This window comes from Erinaceus europaeus, chromosome 3 (genome assembly GCF_950295315.1).
Source record: "Erinaceus europaeus chromosome 3, mEriEur2.1, whole genome shotgun sequence".
NCBI classification, from domain to species: domain Eukaryota; kingdom Metazoa; phylum Chordata; class Mammalia; order Eulipotyphla; family Erinaceidae; genus Erinaceus; species Erinaceus europaeus.
The window spans coordinates 32,772,455-32,790,409 of NC_080164.1; the positions used below are offsets into that span (position 1 = coordinate 32,772,455).

Here is a 17,955-nt window from a genome sequence, read left to right on the forward strand (position 1 = left end):
TTTCTCATGAATAAATAAATAAATTCTTAAAGAAAAAAGCTGGGGCTGGGTGGTGGTGTACCTGGTTAAGCGCACACACTACAGTGCACAAGGACCCAGGTTCAAGCCCCTGGTTCTCACCTGCGGAGAGAAAGCTTCACAAGTGGTGACACAGGGCTGCAGGGGTCTCTCTGTCTTCTCTCACTCTCTATCATCACCTTCCCTCTCAATTTTTGGCTGTCTCTATGCAACCAATAAATAAAGATAATAAAAAAAACCCTATCATTACTCCTTTCTGTTCTCTCACCTTAAACAGAACAAGAGCTAATGGCACATGGAATATTACTCTGCAGTTAAAAAAAAAAGATGATATTGTGTCTTTTGGGACAAAATATATGGAACTGGAGGTGATTTTTCTTAGGGAAATAAGGAAAGAGTTGGAAGACAACTACTGCATGGTTTCACTCATATGAGGAATCTAGAGAACTCAGACACATGAACTTGCAAACGAAACAAAACACATAAGCAAGGAACTATTTCTTTTTTTGTTGTTTTTTTTAAATATTTTATTTTATTTATTTATTCCCTTTTGTTGCCCTTGTTGTTTTATTGTTGTAGTTATTATTGTTGTTGTCGTCATTGTTGGATAGGACAGAGAGAAATGGAGAGAGGAGGGGAAGACAGAGAGGAAGAGAGAAAGATAGACACCTGCAGACCTGCGTCACTGCCTGTGAAGCGACTCCCCTGCAGGTGGGGAGCCGGGGTTCGAACCGGGATCCTTATGCCGGTCCTTGTGCTTTGCGCCACCTGCGCTTAACCCGCTGCGCTACAGCCCAACTCCCCGCAAGGAGCTATTTCTAAGACTTGTGAGAACTACGGTGGTTAACTTTGGGAGATGGGAGGGTGGGGACACAGAACCTTGTTGGTGGGTGTGGTGAACTATACGCTATAATCTTAAAATCCTTGTGACCCATTATTAATCACAAACAAAAAATAGAAAAATATGCTAATGGCAGGTGTTTGGACATTAAAACATCTATTTAAACAAGACTCACTAAGGTCTTGTGTTAAGCAAGGAGAGTTTTCTATTCTGTTACTTACTTTTGAAAGAGAGACCACTTGTTCTGAAATAAAGACAGGCGGTAATGTTTTGGTTTTATTTGTTTGTTTGTCTTTTACAACTATCCAGGACTCTGAAAAACATCCAGGTGAAATTTTCTCAACTGTGTGGTACTACTACTGACATTTTTTGAGTCCCATAGTTCTTTGTTGGGGGGGGGGGGGCGCTGTCCTGCACTCCAGTTATTAGTAGCCAGGTAGAGGTATAAAATCACCCTGGTTGAGTGTCACCAATCTGCACTCCAACCTAAGGGGACTTATTTTAGGAGAAGGAAACTGACTAAATGACATTAAGTGATTTGTTCCAGGGAATAAAACTAGCACCTCAAACTCTAGGTCCTAAAAGCTTTCAAATTTAGTTGGGAACAAGTTCAGTCAAGAATGTTTTAGAGGCTAGATAGTTACCCCTACAGAGTACATGTTGTACCATTCATGAGGATCCAGGTTTGTGTTCCTGGTAACACAGATAGCAGCAGAAGAAGCTCCATGAATGGTAGTGATGTATTAGTATCTCTCCCCTCTCTCCCTCTGTTTCTCTCTCTTTTTATCAGAAGAAAAATCTGTCAGTTGTGGTAGAAATCAAGTAGGTACGAAGTCCCAGCATACAAACAAAAATAATTCAAGTTCCATTTTTGACTTTCCTAAACTTGGTTCACATTCATGTGTCACTTAATTTAATGCCCATCTAATCATTCTAACATCAGTCTAATGATACTACATAACACATGCAAAATAAAGGAATATTTATTATTAAAGTAAATACTCCAAAACAATCGTTTTTGCCATAATCACTAAAAGTCCCTTCCATGGGTAATACATGCTGCCACTCACACTGTAACTTAAAATTTTCTTTTTATTCTTGATGTAAATATATGTGTATTTAAGATATGCACAATATTCACTAACTTGTGGTGTGTGTGTGTGTGTATGTGTGTGTGTGTGTGTGTGTGTGTGTGTGTGTGTGTGTGTGTGTGTGTGTATACAGCCTTGCTTATACTTACTAGACTCTCAACCTTAGTTCTAGGACTTTTTTTCCCCTCAGAATTTCCTTTCAGAACTCCATAGACGATAGAGTAGTACAACGCTATCTCTCCTCTCTTGCCTCCCAAGACAATCCCCCACCCCATCCCCCCCCAAAAAAGGAGAAGAAGAAGAAAAAGGAGGAGGAAGAAGAGGAAGAGGAGGAGGGGGGGGAGGGGAAGGGGAAGAAGAAGGGGAGGAGGGGGAGGAGGAGGAAGAGGAGGAGGAGGCGGTGGCTAGGTTAGGAGACTATTTTCAATGACAACAAAAGTATTAAATACGGGGAGTCCAGTGGTAGCGCAGCAGGTTATACGCATGTAGCGCAATGCGCAAGGACTGGTGTAAGGATCCCGGTTCGAGACCCTGGCTTCCCACCTGCAGGGGAATCTCTTCACAAGCAGTGAAGCAGGTCTGCAGGTGTCTATCTTTCTCTCCCCCTCTCTGCCTTCCCCTCCTCTCTCCATTTCTCTCTGTCCTATCCAACAATGATGACATCAATAAGAACAACAAGGGCAAAACAATAAAGGCAACAAAAGGGAGTATTTTTTTTAAATAAAATAAAATATATATTAAATATGGGTATGTTTAGAATATTTTGTTTTATTGATCTATTTGCTGATTTTTATACCAGTGTGAGAGATAAAATTTTTAATTTTTTTTTAATTTTAATTTTGTTTTTGCACATCAATTTTATTATCAGCTTGTTGTGGCTGGGTAAATGTCTAAACTGGAAAAGCATCAGATTTTCATGTTTTCCTGAGGCTTCAGGTTTGATACCTAGCACCATATGCAGTAATATTCTAGGCTATTCTTATTTTTGCCTCCAGGGTTATTGCTGGGGCTTGGTGCCTACACTATGAATCCACTGCTCCTGGAGGCCATTTTTTTCCCATTTTGTTGCCCCTGTTGTTATTGTTGCCACTGACGTTGCTGTTGTTGAATAGGACAGAAAGAAATGGAGAGAGTAGGGGAAGACAGACACCTGCAGACCTACTTCACCACTTGTAAAGCAACCCCCTTGTAGATGGGGAGCTGGGGGCTCGAGCCGGCATCTTTACTCTGGTCCTTATGCCTTACACCATGTGCGTTTAACCCATTGCTCTACCGCCTGCCCCCGAACTATCTCGTGTAAAGAGGAAGTCAGATTTACCCTGCTGGATTTTCTTTTTCAACTTTTTTTTTCCTGATTTAATTCTGGCTTACAGGATTCTAAAATTTTAGTTTCATACATACATACGTACGTACATATGTATGTGTATATAACTTACCACACTCACCATCAAAGCTCCTACCCCATTATACCAAGTGAGTATATATGCCTTAACTTCTTTGTCCATTGATGGGCATTTAGACTGATACCATATTTTGGCTACTGAATAGTGCAGCTATCAACACAGGGGCACACATACCCGTTCAATGTCTTTTGGATATATACCTAGGATTGGTATTGCTGGATAATAAAAAAAAATTTTTTTTAAGGACTCTTCATGCCATGTTCCACAGAAGCTCCATCACCCCCTGCTAGACTTTAATATGATTATAGTGAATCTTGAGGTCTTGACTGTTTTTTTTTAAAGATTTTATTTATTTATGAGAAAGATAGGAAGAAAGAAAAAGAACCAGACATCACTTTGGCACATGTGATGCTGGGGATCGAACTCACGACCTCATACTTGGGAGTCCAAAGCTTTACCACTGCGCCATCTCCCGGACCACAAGAGATCTTGACATCTTAACATCAAGTTATCCATCTCACATACATCATGACTTCTCCATGTATTTGGGTTGTCTTTAATTTTTTCAGAGCTGAGCAGTGCTCTGGTATAAAAATAATAATAATAATAAAAACCTTCAGTGCCTTCTTAGCACATGGGAGTCAGGCGGGCAGTAGCGCAGAGTGCAAGAACTGACATAAGGATCCCAGTTCGAGCCCCTGGCTCCCCAACTGCAGGGGAGTAGCTTCACAGGCGGTGAAGCAGGTCTGCAGGTGTCTTTCTCTCCCCCTCTGTCTTCCCCTCCTCTCTTCATTTCTCTCTGTCCTATCTAACAACGATGATATCAACAACAACAACGAAAAACAACAAGGGCAACAAAAAGGGAAAATAAATACAAAAAAAAAATTTTTTTTAAAGTTGCAGTGATTTCTTTCTAACAAATTTGTACATCTAAATCAAATATTACTTTTGAGTAATGATTATACTTTTATGTTTATTTGTTTTCTTCCCATGCAAGAAAGGCAAACTTGGAAAAGAGAAGTAGGGGTGGGGGTGGAATTGTGACACAGTTGACAACATAAACCAAGTAATAGACGCAGGAATGTATTTCATGATCTCATCAAAAAGATGAAAAAGTTGGTTTATGCAGAGCTGACACAGGACAAGTCAGCTGCATTCAGAGAACAGAAGCCCAACATGGGGTGGGTGTGGGAGTGGATTATTGAATCATAATGATCAGTATTATGGCATCAGGACTAAGCAGCCAATGTTTCTAACATCAACAACAACAAAAGTCCTGAAGAAAGAACGCATACTCACCCAGTCCAGAGATGTTTATTGCTTTCACAGATTTCCTCATTTTGTAAAGAACCATCCGGTCCACATCCAAAGCCTAAAATAAAGAGAATGTATTAATTAGGATATGTGTTTGAGCTTTGATCATAGCTATCACAAAGTAGCCATGTGAGAGCTATTCTGGAGGCTGTTCTCTGGAGAAAGCCTCAGGATGGAGCAAAATGGGGCCATCACTAAAAACCATTTCTCAAAAAAAATTTTTTTCTCTTTTTTAAAAATTATTTTATGGGAGTCAGGCAGTAGCGCAGCAGGTTAAGCACACACCACGCAAAACGCAAGGACCGGCATAAGGATCCTGGTTTGAGTCCCTGGCTCCCCACCTGTAGGGGAGTCGCTTCACAGGTGGTGAAGCAGGTCTGCAGGTGTCTATCTTTCTCTCCCCCTCTCTGTCTTCCCCTCCTCTCTCCATTTCTCTCTGTCCTATCCAACAATGACGACATCAAAAATAAGTACAACAATAATAAAAACAACAAGTGCAACAAAAGGGAATAAATAAATATTTTTAAAAAACAGCTTGAAAAAATTATTTTATTAGTGATTTAATATTGATTTACAAAATCACATGTCAACAGGGGCATAATTTCATTGTTCCTACTACCAGAGTTGTAAATCCCTAATCCCTCTATTATAAGCTACAGTTTTCCTAAGGTTACAGGTATGGGTTAACTATTATTTCTACAGCTGTCTATATTTGTATATAATTGCCATTTATTTATTTATTTATTGGCACATCTTTTCCTTTTCAAGCTACACATAACCCTATTATTGCATCCAAATGTCCCTCTCTTCTTTTCTCTCCAGGTCTGAATGTAGTTGGAGTTCAGAACCCTGTTGTCCTCTTCCTATCACTTCTCCCACACTGGGAATATGTATCAAAATTATTTTGGGGTGCAGAAGGTAAGAGTTCCAGCTTCTGTACCTGCTTATCCACCGGACATGGGCATTGGCAGGTCGATCCATACCCCCAGCCTAAAACTATTCCTCTTCACAAGCCACATCTACCTAAAGTGTGTGATCTACCTCTGTTCACACTACTTGCTGTTGGTCTTCTACAGTAAATGAAATTGACATGGACAGACGGTGCTGCTGCTGCCAAGTCATGGTAGACCCAGCAACTCTGGGGTGTGCTGACCTGCCTGACTTCTCTTCCAGAAACTAGGACTACCACAACTTGCTTTTTGCAAGGCTGAATGATTACATAAATAGTACACTCAGGTATATAATAGTAAATGAGTACTTATAGTAGACAGGAAGATGGCTCAATGCCAAATTTACATGTGTGAGGTCCAAAGTTCAATTTCCAGAACTGTATATGCCAGAGCAGTGCTCTGGTCTTCCTTCCAATACTGTGTGTGTGTGCGTGTGCGTGTTTTAAGGGGTCCAGGTGGTAGTATACGTGGTTGATCACACGGGGTACCATGCGTGAGGACCTAGGTTAAAGCCCCCAGTCCCCAACTGTAGGGAGTAAGCTTAATGAGTAGTAAAGCAGTACTGAAGGGGTCTCTCTTTCTATCCTCCCCTTCCTTTCAATTTCTGTCTCTATCTAGTAAATAAAATATTAAAAATTATATTTTAAACCAACCACTGCACAACAGTAATATATGGTACTTATGATGCCTAGGACAAAATAGGTGCTAAAACACTACGTATTTAATGACTCACAAAAAACCAGATATTTAATTATAGCTCTACTTTCACTAAAGATGCAGGGGTGAGGATTCCTTTTAACCCAATTAAATGCCACAGAACAGAATGGATGTTACTCTTAGAAGGGACAGAAGGGAAAGCATTTTAAACTATTCTGGTGACATCTCTCACAGGATTATTGTGAAGAATAACTGGACAGCTACAGGGGAAGTACCTGCCAATAGTTGGTACATGGAAGCTACTTGGTTACAGTAGCTATTATTACCCCTTGTGAGTTCTGACTATAAAAACTTCAATGGCTGATCATGTGAACTGAAGCAACTACCACCAGAGAAATAGATTCAGTCTTCCTGTATCACCTCTTGAATTTATTCTCAACAGCAGCATCAAGACTTCTAGAGCTAATGCAAGAATGACTACTTTATTGCATGCTGATAGCAGATGTGATTAGTACTGACAATTTTAAATTAAAAGGTGGTGGCTGGGCTTTACAAACTAGCAGAATGGTTACAATTCAGAGAAGTTGTAAATAAAAAAAATAATTATTACTTTCTGGTACACTGTAGAAAAGGGGTAGATATAGGACTAATACAAGAGTATCAAATTTTCTTGTGGAGAATTGACTTTTATTTTCCTAGAGCACCTCTGATTTATTGCTGACCATCTTTTAACATAGAGAAAGAGATCTGGCAACACCAACCCATGAAAAATTCACTCCTAAACTCTCTCACAAAGTCTCATCAAAACTTTTATTCCTCAATATGCTATTCAGCAAATGGAGTCATGCAATGAGTACATGAACTTCCGGGCTTTTCCCAGTGCCAGCAAAAGGACACAGCCATGTCAGAGTCACTAGTTCCTGAAGCTCTGTTGACTGCATGTCAGAATACAGTTCTCACAAAGATGTGAGTTCAATGGACTCATCAGAACCCTGGAAGGTCCAACCACCAGGAAAAGGGTCATAATTGTAAAACACACTTGATCTAACCAAAGTCTAATCTAGCACTTAGGATTTGGTTCACACCATTGCCAGGACAGTATCTGACTCATACTTCTTTTGTTTGGTTTTGTAAAATGGCTCGTGCATAAAACTTGCTCCTCTAGAAAGCTTCCCACAGACAGCAGCAGACATTAACACAAGCCTGGCCAGATGACATGGAGCTATTATGACTCAGCCAGTATTCTTATTAAGCCATTTCTCAGGGTTAGGAGGCACGAAAGGGAAAACATCATAAAAAAGAGAAATATATAGTAACTGTTCAAACAGCTGCTCCCAGTCCAGGTCACTTAACTCTTTATTCAGCATAGCTTTAAAAACCTTTCTGTGGTCCCATTACTCTTCTGTAAGCCCATTTTTCAGCCTCAGCACTTGACATCCCCCAAGCCCCCCACTTTTAAGTGTCCCTCAACCTTCATCATGAACCACCTGTAACTCCCCTCAGCCTCTTCTCCTTAACTTCCAAGCATTTGTCTTTTCTTCCCTCCTTAGAATATTCTGACCCATGAACTTCTACTCTGACATTTCAAATTCACTGAGAGGCATTTCCTCCTGAATGTCTTCTCTACAGAGTCTGGTAGTAATTCTAGTGTTTGCTGTAGCACCTGTGCCTACTCACTAATAAAATGGACAAACCACTTGTTAGGAGACACAAGATGAACAGAGGAATGTCCACTGCTTTCAGAATCAACAGTCTAGCAAAAGAGGGCTCTATATACAAATACAATTAACTCCAATGGAAGAGAGGAGGATCTGAAGAGATTATGTACTTTTTTTGGCCTCCAATGTTATCACTGGGGCTCAGTGCTTGCACTACGAATCCACTGCTCTTGGCGGACATCCTTTTTCCACTGTTGTTGGTGGTGCTGTTGTTGCTGTTATTATTGCTGTTATTGGATAGGACAGAGAGAAATTGAGAGAAAGATAGATACCTGCAGACCTGCTCCACTGCTTGTGAAGTGACCTCCCTGCAGGTGGGTAGTGGGGGGAGAGGGGGCTCAAGCCGAGATCCTTGAGCTTAGTGCTATGTGTGTTTAACCCAGTACCCCCAACCACTGAGTGATTATGTATTCTTATCTATATCTATTGAGAATTTAAGATGTATCATATATTAAAACTACGGCATTTTGGGCATATTAGCTAAGTATACTTATTTACCTATTTATTTTATAGAGACAGAAATTGATGCAGAAGGGAGAGACAGAAAGGGGGGGGGTCGCTGGGTAGCACAGTGGGTTAAGCACACGTGGCGCAAAGTGCAGGGACCGGTGGAAGGATCCCGGTTCGAGCCCCCAGCTCCCCACTGTAGGTGAGTCTCTCTCTCTATTTCTCCACCCCCCATCTTAGAGAGGGAAAAAAAAAAAAAAAAGACTGGTGGGGCTGTGTAGGCACAGAGACCACACAATGACTATGCTGGCAATAACAATAGTAACAAAACAAATGAAGACAAAATGCAGCTCCGCAGAAGGCTTCAAACCTGGCAAGCAAGTCCCAGCTACTGAAGGCTTCTCAAGAGGAAAGAAGTGAGAGCTGTACTTGAAAGTCACTTAGGCCTCAGTGGGACTGAACAGGGGATGTAGCATGAAGTGGGCTAGTGAAAGGCTACTCCAAGGTGATGGACCTCACTAGGACCCACAATTCAAAAGCCATTTGGGGCTTGATACAGGGCTGCAGACATTCTGGGAAAGTGAGCGAAAGGCCAAGGAAAACTGTTCTGTCTCTCTACACCAGATTTAAGTCTTCTAGCCTCTGACACTATGTGTGTTTAACCCAGTATGTTACCACCCAACCACTGAATGATTATGTACTCTTATCTATATCTAATGAGAATTTAAGATGTGTTGTATATTAAAACAACGGCATTTTGGGCATATTAGATAAGTATACTTATTTAGCTATTTATTTTATAGACAAATTGATGCAGAAGGGAGAGATGGGGGGGCTGGGCAGTAGTGCAGTGGGTTAAGTGCATGTGGGGCAAAGCGCAGGAACCAGCGGAAGGATCCCGGTTTAAGCCCCAGGCTCCCTACCTGCAGGGGAGTCGCTTCACAGGTGGTGAAGCAGGTCTGCAGGTGTCTGTCTTTCTCTCTCCCTCTCTGTCTTCCCCTCCTCTCTCCATTTCTCTCTGTCCTATCCAACAGTGAATGCCATCAACAATAACAATAATAACCACAACAAGGGCAACAAAAGGGGGGAAAAGATGGCCTCCAGGAGGAGTGGGTTCATGGTGCAGGCACTGAGCCCCAGCAATAACCCTGGAAACCCAAAAATATATATATAGAGAGGGGGGGTGTTGTTAAAATTCGGAGGCTCCAGCTGGCCGGGCTAGCTTCACGGGCGGGTAACAGAGACGACCAGAGACATACGGCTGGGCAGGGAAGCTGTATTTCTTTATTCAGGAACAACGATTCATAAACTAAACCAAACTAATTACCAAACAGAACTCTACTGCCTCTTTGCCCCGCGACGGCGCCAAGCACTCTCTAACTCTGCAACTCTCCAACTCTCGAACTCTGGAACCCTCTCGGGGTTCCTTGGGGCAGGGCCAAGCGGCCCGCGAAATTAGCAGGACTGATCCAATTTTCTTGGCGGGGGAGAGCTAGAACAACCCAATGTAAAGCATACAACGGGGGGTGGGGGGGGAACACCAGTAATACTGATGACAGAGTGACCTCTGCCTATAGGGAATTGACTGATTGTGCTGAGGAAAATGGGGACAGGGTTGTCATATTCTTTAGTGTGGGTGGCTGATCGGAGATGAACTTTTTAACACTGTTGCATTCTGACAAATACCTTAGACACTGTGTTTGTGGAACACCCTCCTCCCGGATCATTTACTACACAAAAATCTTGTAAAAATATGCAACCATACAAAATCTTCTCCCTTTGTTATTAAAAGGGAAGTACTGTTTCCTGAACTCAGGAATGAGTAGATAAACAATAACTTGCTTTTCTACAGTCTGCTAAAAAGAGATTGGAAATAAAGGAGAGGTAGGTGGCCGAAGTAATCTTTAATTAAAACTCCAAGAGGGGGAAAAGCAATTACCTCCCTACTCAAAAAACACACCCTTCATCATGATGCATATTCAATGCACCCTTCATTAGGATCATTAAGATTAACTTGGTCAGGAGAAGTAAGGATGATTAAGACAGAATACAGGAACAAAAAAAATCCTCTGCTCCTGTCTGAGGCTCCAAAGTCCCAGGGTCAATCCCCACACCACCATACACCAAAGCCAAGCAGTACACTGGGGGGAAATCTTCTGGCAATTACATATAAAACCAGCACTAATTTTTTTCTCCTGTCATTTTTATAGTGGGAATAATATATAGTAGTTGTTGACAGACTTTCTCATCTCTCCATGATAGGTGTCTGCACACCACTCCCACTTCTGACCTAGGTCCTTCTCTGCCATCCTTCCCTGAGTCTCCAATGTCCCACCCCCACCCTCTACTCCCCCAGAATCCTTTGCTTTGGTGCAAAGTAAGATAAGCCAAAAGGAAAAGAAGGAATAGCAGACACTTTCCTTTATAGGTGATAATAAGAAACAGAGAATGGAGGCTGGGTGGTGGTGCACCTGGTTGAGTGCACATGTTATAAAGCACAAGGATACAGGTTCAAGGCCCTGGTCCCCACCTGCAAGAGGAAAGCTTCACAAGTGGTGAAGCAGTACTGCAGGTGTCTCTCTGTCTTCCGCTCTATCTCCTGATTCCTCTCAATTTCTTGCTGTCTCTCTCAAATAAATAAAAGATAACTTTAAAAAAAGAAAGAATATTCAGCAGGGAAGCAATTACAGAAGCCAGACCTTCCACCTTCTGTACCTCATAATGACCCTGGGTCCATACTCCCAGAGGGATAAAGAATAGGAAAGCTATCAGGGGAGGGAATAGGGTACGGAGTTCTGGTGGTGGGAATTTTGTGGAGTTGTACCTTCTTATCCTATGGTTTTTGTCAGTGTTTCTTTTTTATAAATAAAAATTTTAAAAAAGAAAGAAAGAAAGAAAGAAAGAAAGAAAGAAAGAAAGAAAGAAAGAAAGAAAAGGAAAGGAAAGGAAAGGAAAGGAAAGGAAAGGAAAGGAAAGGAAAGGAAAGGAAAGGAAAGGAAAGGAAAGGAAAGGAAAGGAAAGGAAAGGAAAGGAAAGGAAAGGAAAGGAAAGGATAAAACACAAGGTGAAACTTAGACTGGGTATGGTATATTATACCAAAAGTTAAAACAGCAAGTTAAAACTTGAAAGTCATAAGAAATGATAAGTTATGGAGGCACACGTGGTTGAGTACATGTTACAAATGTACAAATGTACTTGGACCCAGGTCCAAGCCCCCAACCCCCATATGGGGGGAGGGGATCCTCAAGTGATGAAGCAGTGTTGCAGGTGTTTCTCTCCTTTTCTAGCTCCTCTTTCCCTCAACTTCTCTCTATATAGTCAATAAATCAATAAAATGCTAAAAGAAAGAAAGGAAAAAAGGAAGAAAGAAAAGAAAAATGTCTCTGCCAATCAGACTGAAATTCCTTTTTCTTTTTTTTTTTTTTTGCTTCCAGAGTTATCACTGGGGCTCAGTTCCTGCACCATGAATCCACTGCTCCTGGAGGCCATTTTTTCCCTTTTGTTGCCCTTGTTGTTGTTTATCATTGCTGTTGTTATCATTATTATCGTTGTTGTTACTGCTGTCATTGTTGCTGGATGGGACAGAGAAAAATGGAAAGTGAGGGGGAGACAGAAATGGGGAGAGAAAGATAGACACTTGCAGACCTGCTTCACCACCTGTGAAGTGACGCCCCTGCAGGTGGGGAGCCAGGGGCTCGAACCAGGATCCTTAGGCCTGTCCTAGTGCTTCGCGCCATGCACGCTTAACGCGCTGCGCTACCACCCGACTCCCCAGGCTGAAATTTCTAATCACTCACCCATAGCATCATCAAACCCCCACATCTAAGCTTAGGAGAGGGACAAAGAGCTGTCACTGGCACCAGGATTTGTGTGTATGAACCATAACCAGAGGCAAAAATCAAGTAGACCAGACGGGACTAAATAGGAGAAGCATAATAGCTTAAGCCTGGCTGACCTCATTAATTCTCCGCAGTGAAACTAAAAGCCACCTTAGTTTACAAAATAAGTTTCAGAGTAAGTGTATCAGGGATGAGGCACAGATAGAAGGAAAATAAACAACTGTTTTCAACCACTTTCAAGTATTGCTCTCTGGATCTCTCAAACTATGATATGAGTAGCCATGGCTCGCTCTTATTCATGAAAGTGGCTCTCAGAGTCTACACTCCATATCCAAGCATGACCACCTGAAGCCATGACAGTGAGCCGTGTGGGGCAGGGAAATGCTCACAAGGGAGAAGACCATAGACAGATTGCTTTTCCTTTCTTTTTCTTTTTTTTTGCCTCCAGGATTATTGCTGGGACTAGGTGCCTGCACTATGAATCCACTGCTGCTGGAGGCCATTTTTCCCCCGCTTTGTTGTCCTTGTTGTTATTATTATTGTTGTTGTCATTGCTGTTGTTGTTGTTAGGACAGAGAGAAATTGAGAGAGATGGAGAGACAGAGAGGAGAGAAAGATAGACACCTGCAGACCTGCTTCACGGCCCGTGAAGCGACCCCTCTGCAGGTTTGGAGCTGGGGGCTGGAACAGGGATCCTTCTGCCGGTCCTTGTACTTTGTACCATGTGTGCTTAGCCTGCTGTGCTACCACCCAACATCCACTTTTCCTTTTCAGCCCCACACTGTCTTATAGAATAGCTATACATTTAAAAAAAAAAAAAAAAAAAGGTTTAGAGTAAAACTAAGCCTAATAGAAAATACAACTCCTTATAGCTTCCTACCTTTCTCAAGAGTTCCAGTCACAAACAATATTGTTCTAAGCATGCCCCCTTTCCTCTATGCTTCTCTTCCATTATCTGCTGAGCCTTCTCTTTTCTGTGCCATTCCCCAGGTCTGCCCTCTGAGCCACTGGTATCACTAGGCATGTCCTTCCTCTCCCCATCATGGGTTTAGAACAAATGCAAAGCAAGATATATCTGTCTCCCTCTGGGTAGTGAGTGAGTCTTTATTCCCAGATCCCTAAACTGTCCTCCACCCTGGCACAGAGGCACCTACGTCCAAGTGCTGGACTCTGGAGCTAATCCCACAGCTGCGCTGAGGCACTGAGTCTAGAGCAAGGGGTGGGCAGCACCTGTGGTCTGGGAATCAAATCAGGCCTTTGACCTGCCTTATTGTGGCCATGAGTTAACAATCTGTAGAGATGACAATTTTCCAGTGAACAGAATAATGGAATGGTAGGGGATATATCTAAACTTTGAACCTCTGTTAAAAGGAATGTCGGTTCTGCAGTGAGAATTCCATTCTCCCATTAGTAGACTTGAATTATGAAAATATAAGCCTCTGCTATTATTATATTTTGAATCCTGTTATTAACATCTTTATGGAAATGTATCTTCTTTCTTATTATATAAGTACCTATTATAAAATCCTTGATTTCACTTCTGGACCCCACAAAAGCTGAAACATTTATGATCTGGCCAATCACAAGGTCTGCTAGCCCTTCGGCTAAAGAATCTACACAAATAAAGTTTTCTCTTTCTTTTTTAATTTCACAGGACAGAGAGAAATTGAGGGAGAAAATAAGAGAGGGAGGGAGAGAGAAAGAGACAGGAGCGGCACTGCTTCATTGCATGAAGCTCCCCTCCTGCAGATGGGGGCTGAACCTAGGTTCTAGCACTGTTGACATGTATGCTTAACCTGGTGCGCCACAACCCAGCCTTCTGCAGAAACAGTTCTCAACAGTACCAGCAGCCCCTGCTCCTCCTGACGCTGACTATAGGTTGTTCATTGGAGGCAGTAATATAGTGTCTGTTTGGCCCCCAGGGTCTCAAGTCCTTAGTTCCAGCCAGTATGTATAGGGAGGGGTTGGATACATCCTTAGAATCCAAAGATGTGTTCCCAAAAGGAAAAAGAGGACTGTGGGTGACAGGCACCCTCCATTCAGGCTACCTGCAAGCCACAGTTCTACTCTCCTACCCTATCACATGTTTCCTCATCCCATTAACAAAGGCCAGCCTGAAAGGAAGGAACATTTTGGGGAAAATAGCAGGCCAAACAACAAAACAACAACCAGGTCTGTGTCCCAAGGTTAGACTTGCAAAGGGAAAAAAAAAAAAATCACACAGCAGTTTAGTTGACAGCTTTGTCTCACCACACACTAGACTTCATTTTTGAAGTAACACAGAACATTAATGACAGTGTCAAATATTTCCAGAAGCCTTTTGGGGAACAGAGAAACACTGCAGTCTGCAGGCTTGGTTTAAAGATGAAGCAATAATGGAGCTATCTCCTCCCGGGAATATAGTGGCGGCCTGGGGAATAGCAGGTGTCATTAAGAATCAAGATCAAATAAATACCCAGGCTAAATCACAGCTGGGTAAGACCTGTGTCCGTAGCCCAAGGACAAACTAGAAGGGCACATTTTGGTACTATCTAATAAAATTTAAGTCGCTCAGAATACATACAAGCCTGCACCTCCAAGGCACTCATGATCAGAAATCTGGACAAATCCGTGGCCTTCAAGGTGGCACAGTGGATAAAGTATTTAACTTGAGAGAGTCTCAAGCATGGGATCCCAAGTTCAATCTCCGGCAATGTATGAGCTAGAGTGTTGCTCTGGTTCTTTCTCTCCTCCCCCTCTTTCTCATAAGAAGATAAATAAATGTTAGGAGAAAAAAAATCTTGACAAATCCCAGTACCGTCCAATAGTAAAGTGGGTAAACTGTCATACAAGCAAATAAAAAAGTGCCAGGTCACGATGGGATAAAGTTTGCCTGCTCAGGACACATAGAAAGGGTCACAAAAACTATGAAGCTGCACAAGTATGCATGCAATCTGCCACCAAAGTAACTCAAAGAGACAAAATCAGATCATGCTGTCCGTATTTAGGGATACATGTACTGCTAGTAAAGCTCCAAACAGCAGAGAGAATGAGACTCCCACACCAACAGCAAGGTGACTCCCTCTGAGAGTTCAGGCAGGCAGGTAGTCTAGGGTCTTGGACACTGGCCAGGACCAGGAAGGTTAGGTGGTGACTGAGTGTTTGCTTTAGAATCACTCTTTAAATTACAGTATATTCATTTATGTATATGTATATACTAATATGAACAAAAATCATTCTAGAGGCTTTTTTTTAACAGAGAAGAATTTAAGAGTTTGGGGAAAGTACCAGAAACATCCAAATGAAAGTGCATCTATAGTGGTTCTTTATTAGCCAGTATTTTTATCCAATTCAATGTGTAAAAAGAACTTAGGAGAGTGCCCCTAGTCTCATCCCTAAACTAACAAGAATAAATAACTCAGTGACCCGGAAACAGGTGAAACAACCCAACTGGACTAACTCCTCTCTAGAACTCTTACGGCATGCAAACAAAAGCACTTAACCTGGGCTTGCAAAGTCCTGCTTTTTTTGAGCTCCTCTACCCTCTTCTATGCCTCTGTCATAACCCGGGGTGACCATCCGCTGAGCATCTCCCAGAGGAAAGCCAGCCCTCCTTCACAAAAGCACACAATACTTGAGTTTGCGACCTCCATTAGAGAGAGGAGCACCAGCACCGGCCTCCATGCACTGACTCGCTCCTGCCCCACGTCTATAGTAGTGAGAAAAAAAGAGTCACTAATATATCTGCACAAGAAATCCAAGCACAATAGAGCTTCCCCCAAATACTATCTTGGACAGGAGGAGAGTACAAGATTATATATTAAGCCACTGAGCACATGCAATAAAAAAGTTGTGGAAGCCAGAAGTAAACTGTTATAAATAAGAGAGGATAAACAACTGTTGTTCTCTATACATAAACTCTGCATCAGGTACATAACAATTCAGGAAGCAGAGTCAGCCAGTTATCGGGAGAGCAGCAGAGATTTGAAGGTTTCTCTACTTTTTAAAAAATATTTATTTATTTATTCCTTTTTGTTGCCCTTCTTGCTTATTGTTGTAGTTGTCATTGATGCCATTGTTGTTGGATAAGACAGAGAGAAATAGAGAGAGGAGGGGAAGACAGAGAGGGGGAGAGAAAAATAGACACCTGCAGACCTGCTTCACCGCTTGTAAAGCGATTCCCCTGCAGGTGGTGAGCCAAGGGCTTGAACCGGAATCCTTAAGCCAGTCCTTGTGCTTAGCGCCACCTGTGCTTAACCCGCTGCGCTACCGCCCGACTCCCTGGTTTATCTATTTTTAAGCTACTGTTAACCTAAGTTAACATTTGTCTTGATCTTATCTTATTTTTCTAGGTACTTCAATATGCTATACTTTAGTTTTTTCAATTGTTTTCACAGCAAATAGGATATTGAGAGTTTAATTTTGAGTACAAAAAATGTGACAAAGAAACTGATCACTAACAAAATCTAGAGTGCTGCACATGAAATTATCAGAGTGGGTGCCCGAGGAGAGAGAAAACAGTGAAGCGAGACTTGGTTTTTACTTTCCGTGTGTGTGTGTGTGTGTGTGTATGTGTGTGTGTGTGTGTGTGTGTGTGTGTGTGTGTGTGTGTGTGTGTGTGTGTGTGTGTGTGTGTGTTAGGGGGAGGGAGAACACTGGGGATGTACAAATGTTCCTATAAGCAAAAGAGGGTCTTGAGGCTTGTAAAGTTTAAAGACCCAAGAACCCTCAAGGGTCCCCGTGAGCCTGGTGACTGGAGACAGCAGCTTCCAACACAGATTTTATGAGTTCACTGTATTAGAGAAGCGGAAACAGATGACAGCAAACTCCAGTGTATGAAAAGGCTTCACATCCTGATTTTTATTTTGCAGGAAGGGGGGAAAAAGGCTTCTGGGAGATCTGGGGGAGTTGAAAAGAAAAAGTTAAATAGTCAAATTCTGGCAAGACAGCTACAATACACAAGGAGGAATAAACATACCCCCACCCCCCGTCTCCTTAGCCCTGGTGCTCCACCCCAATACCTCTAACCTGGCATGACTCAATCTCTGTACTAACCCCCATTCCCTTCACTTTGATACCAAGTTCGCAATATGGCAGGAAATTGACTTGTCTCAAGAGAACAGTCATGGGCTAGACTTCTAACAGATCCCTCTCTCCACCATCACTGGTCACTTCCAGCAGGACATCATCATTAGCCCTTTCAAAGGCCTCTCCAAGATCTCGCCCTCACTGTAAAGTAGCAATGGTAGGGACTGCCCCACTTTCCGAAGGGAAGCAGTCATCTTACTCTGCCTCTCAAGGAAGACTGGTCCTAAAATGAGAGCAACTTATAATGTTCCCAACCATGACTATGAACTGCGAGCTCAGACTGACAGGGTCGCAGAGACTACACAGGCTCCCATGCTAATTATGAATATATACAGGCTTCAGGTCAAATTGATGTGGTAAACAGTTAATTGTATTTATATATTTTCTTCAAGTTTGGAAGCTACTCTGTCCTAATCCAGCTTCTAGTTCTCAACTCTGACACTATCTTCCCAGGCAAAATTTTTAACCCATGTCCATGTTGCTCAGGCAAAAATCACTAGTCATTAATTTTTTGGGTTTTTTTTTTTTTAGGTAAATTCAACTTTATTGGACAGAAAAACATGTTAGGGAAAAAGAGAGGTAGAGGAAAAGAAAGAAAGAAGACTGAAAG

General features: G+C 42.2%; 1 protein-coding gene across 3 annotated transcripts in view; it reads right to left on the minus strand.

Annotated features, from left to right (window-relative positions):
- ASAP2 (ArfGAP with SH3 domain, ankyrin repeat and PH domain 2) overlaps positions 1-17,955 on the minus strand; it is a 216,069-nt gene that overhangs the window by 136,560 nt on the left and 61,554 nt on the right. For all 3 annotated transcript variants that reach the window (XM_060187002.1, XM_060187003.1, XM_060187001.1), the window contains exon 2: positions 4,653-4,725. In XM_060187002.1, the coding sequence (XP_060042985.1) occupies positions 4,653-4,725 (73 nt within the window). The remainder of the gene's footprint in view (positions 1-4,652; positions 4,726-17,955) is intronic.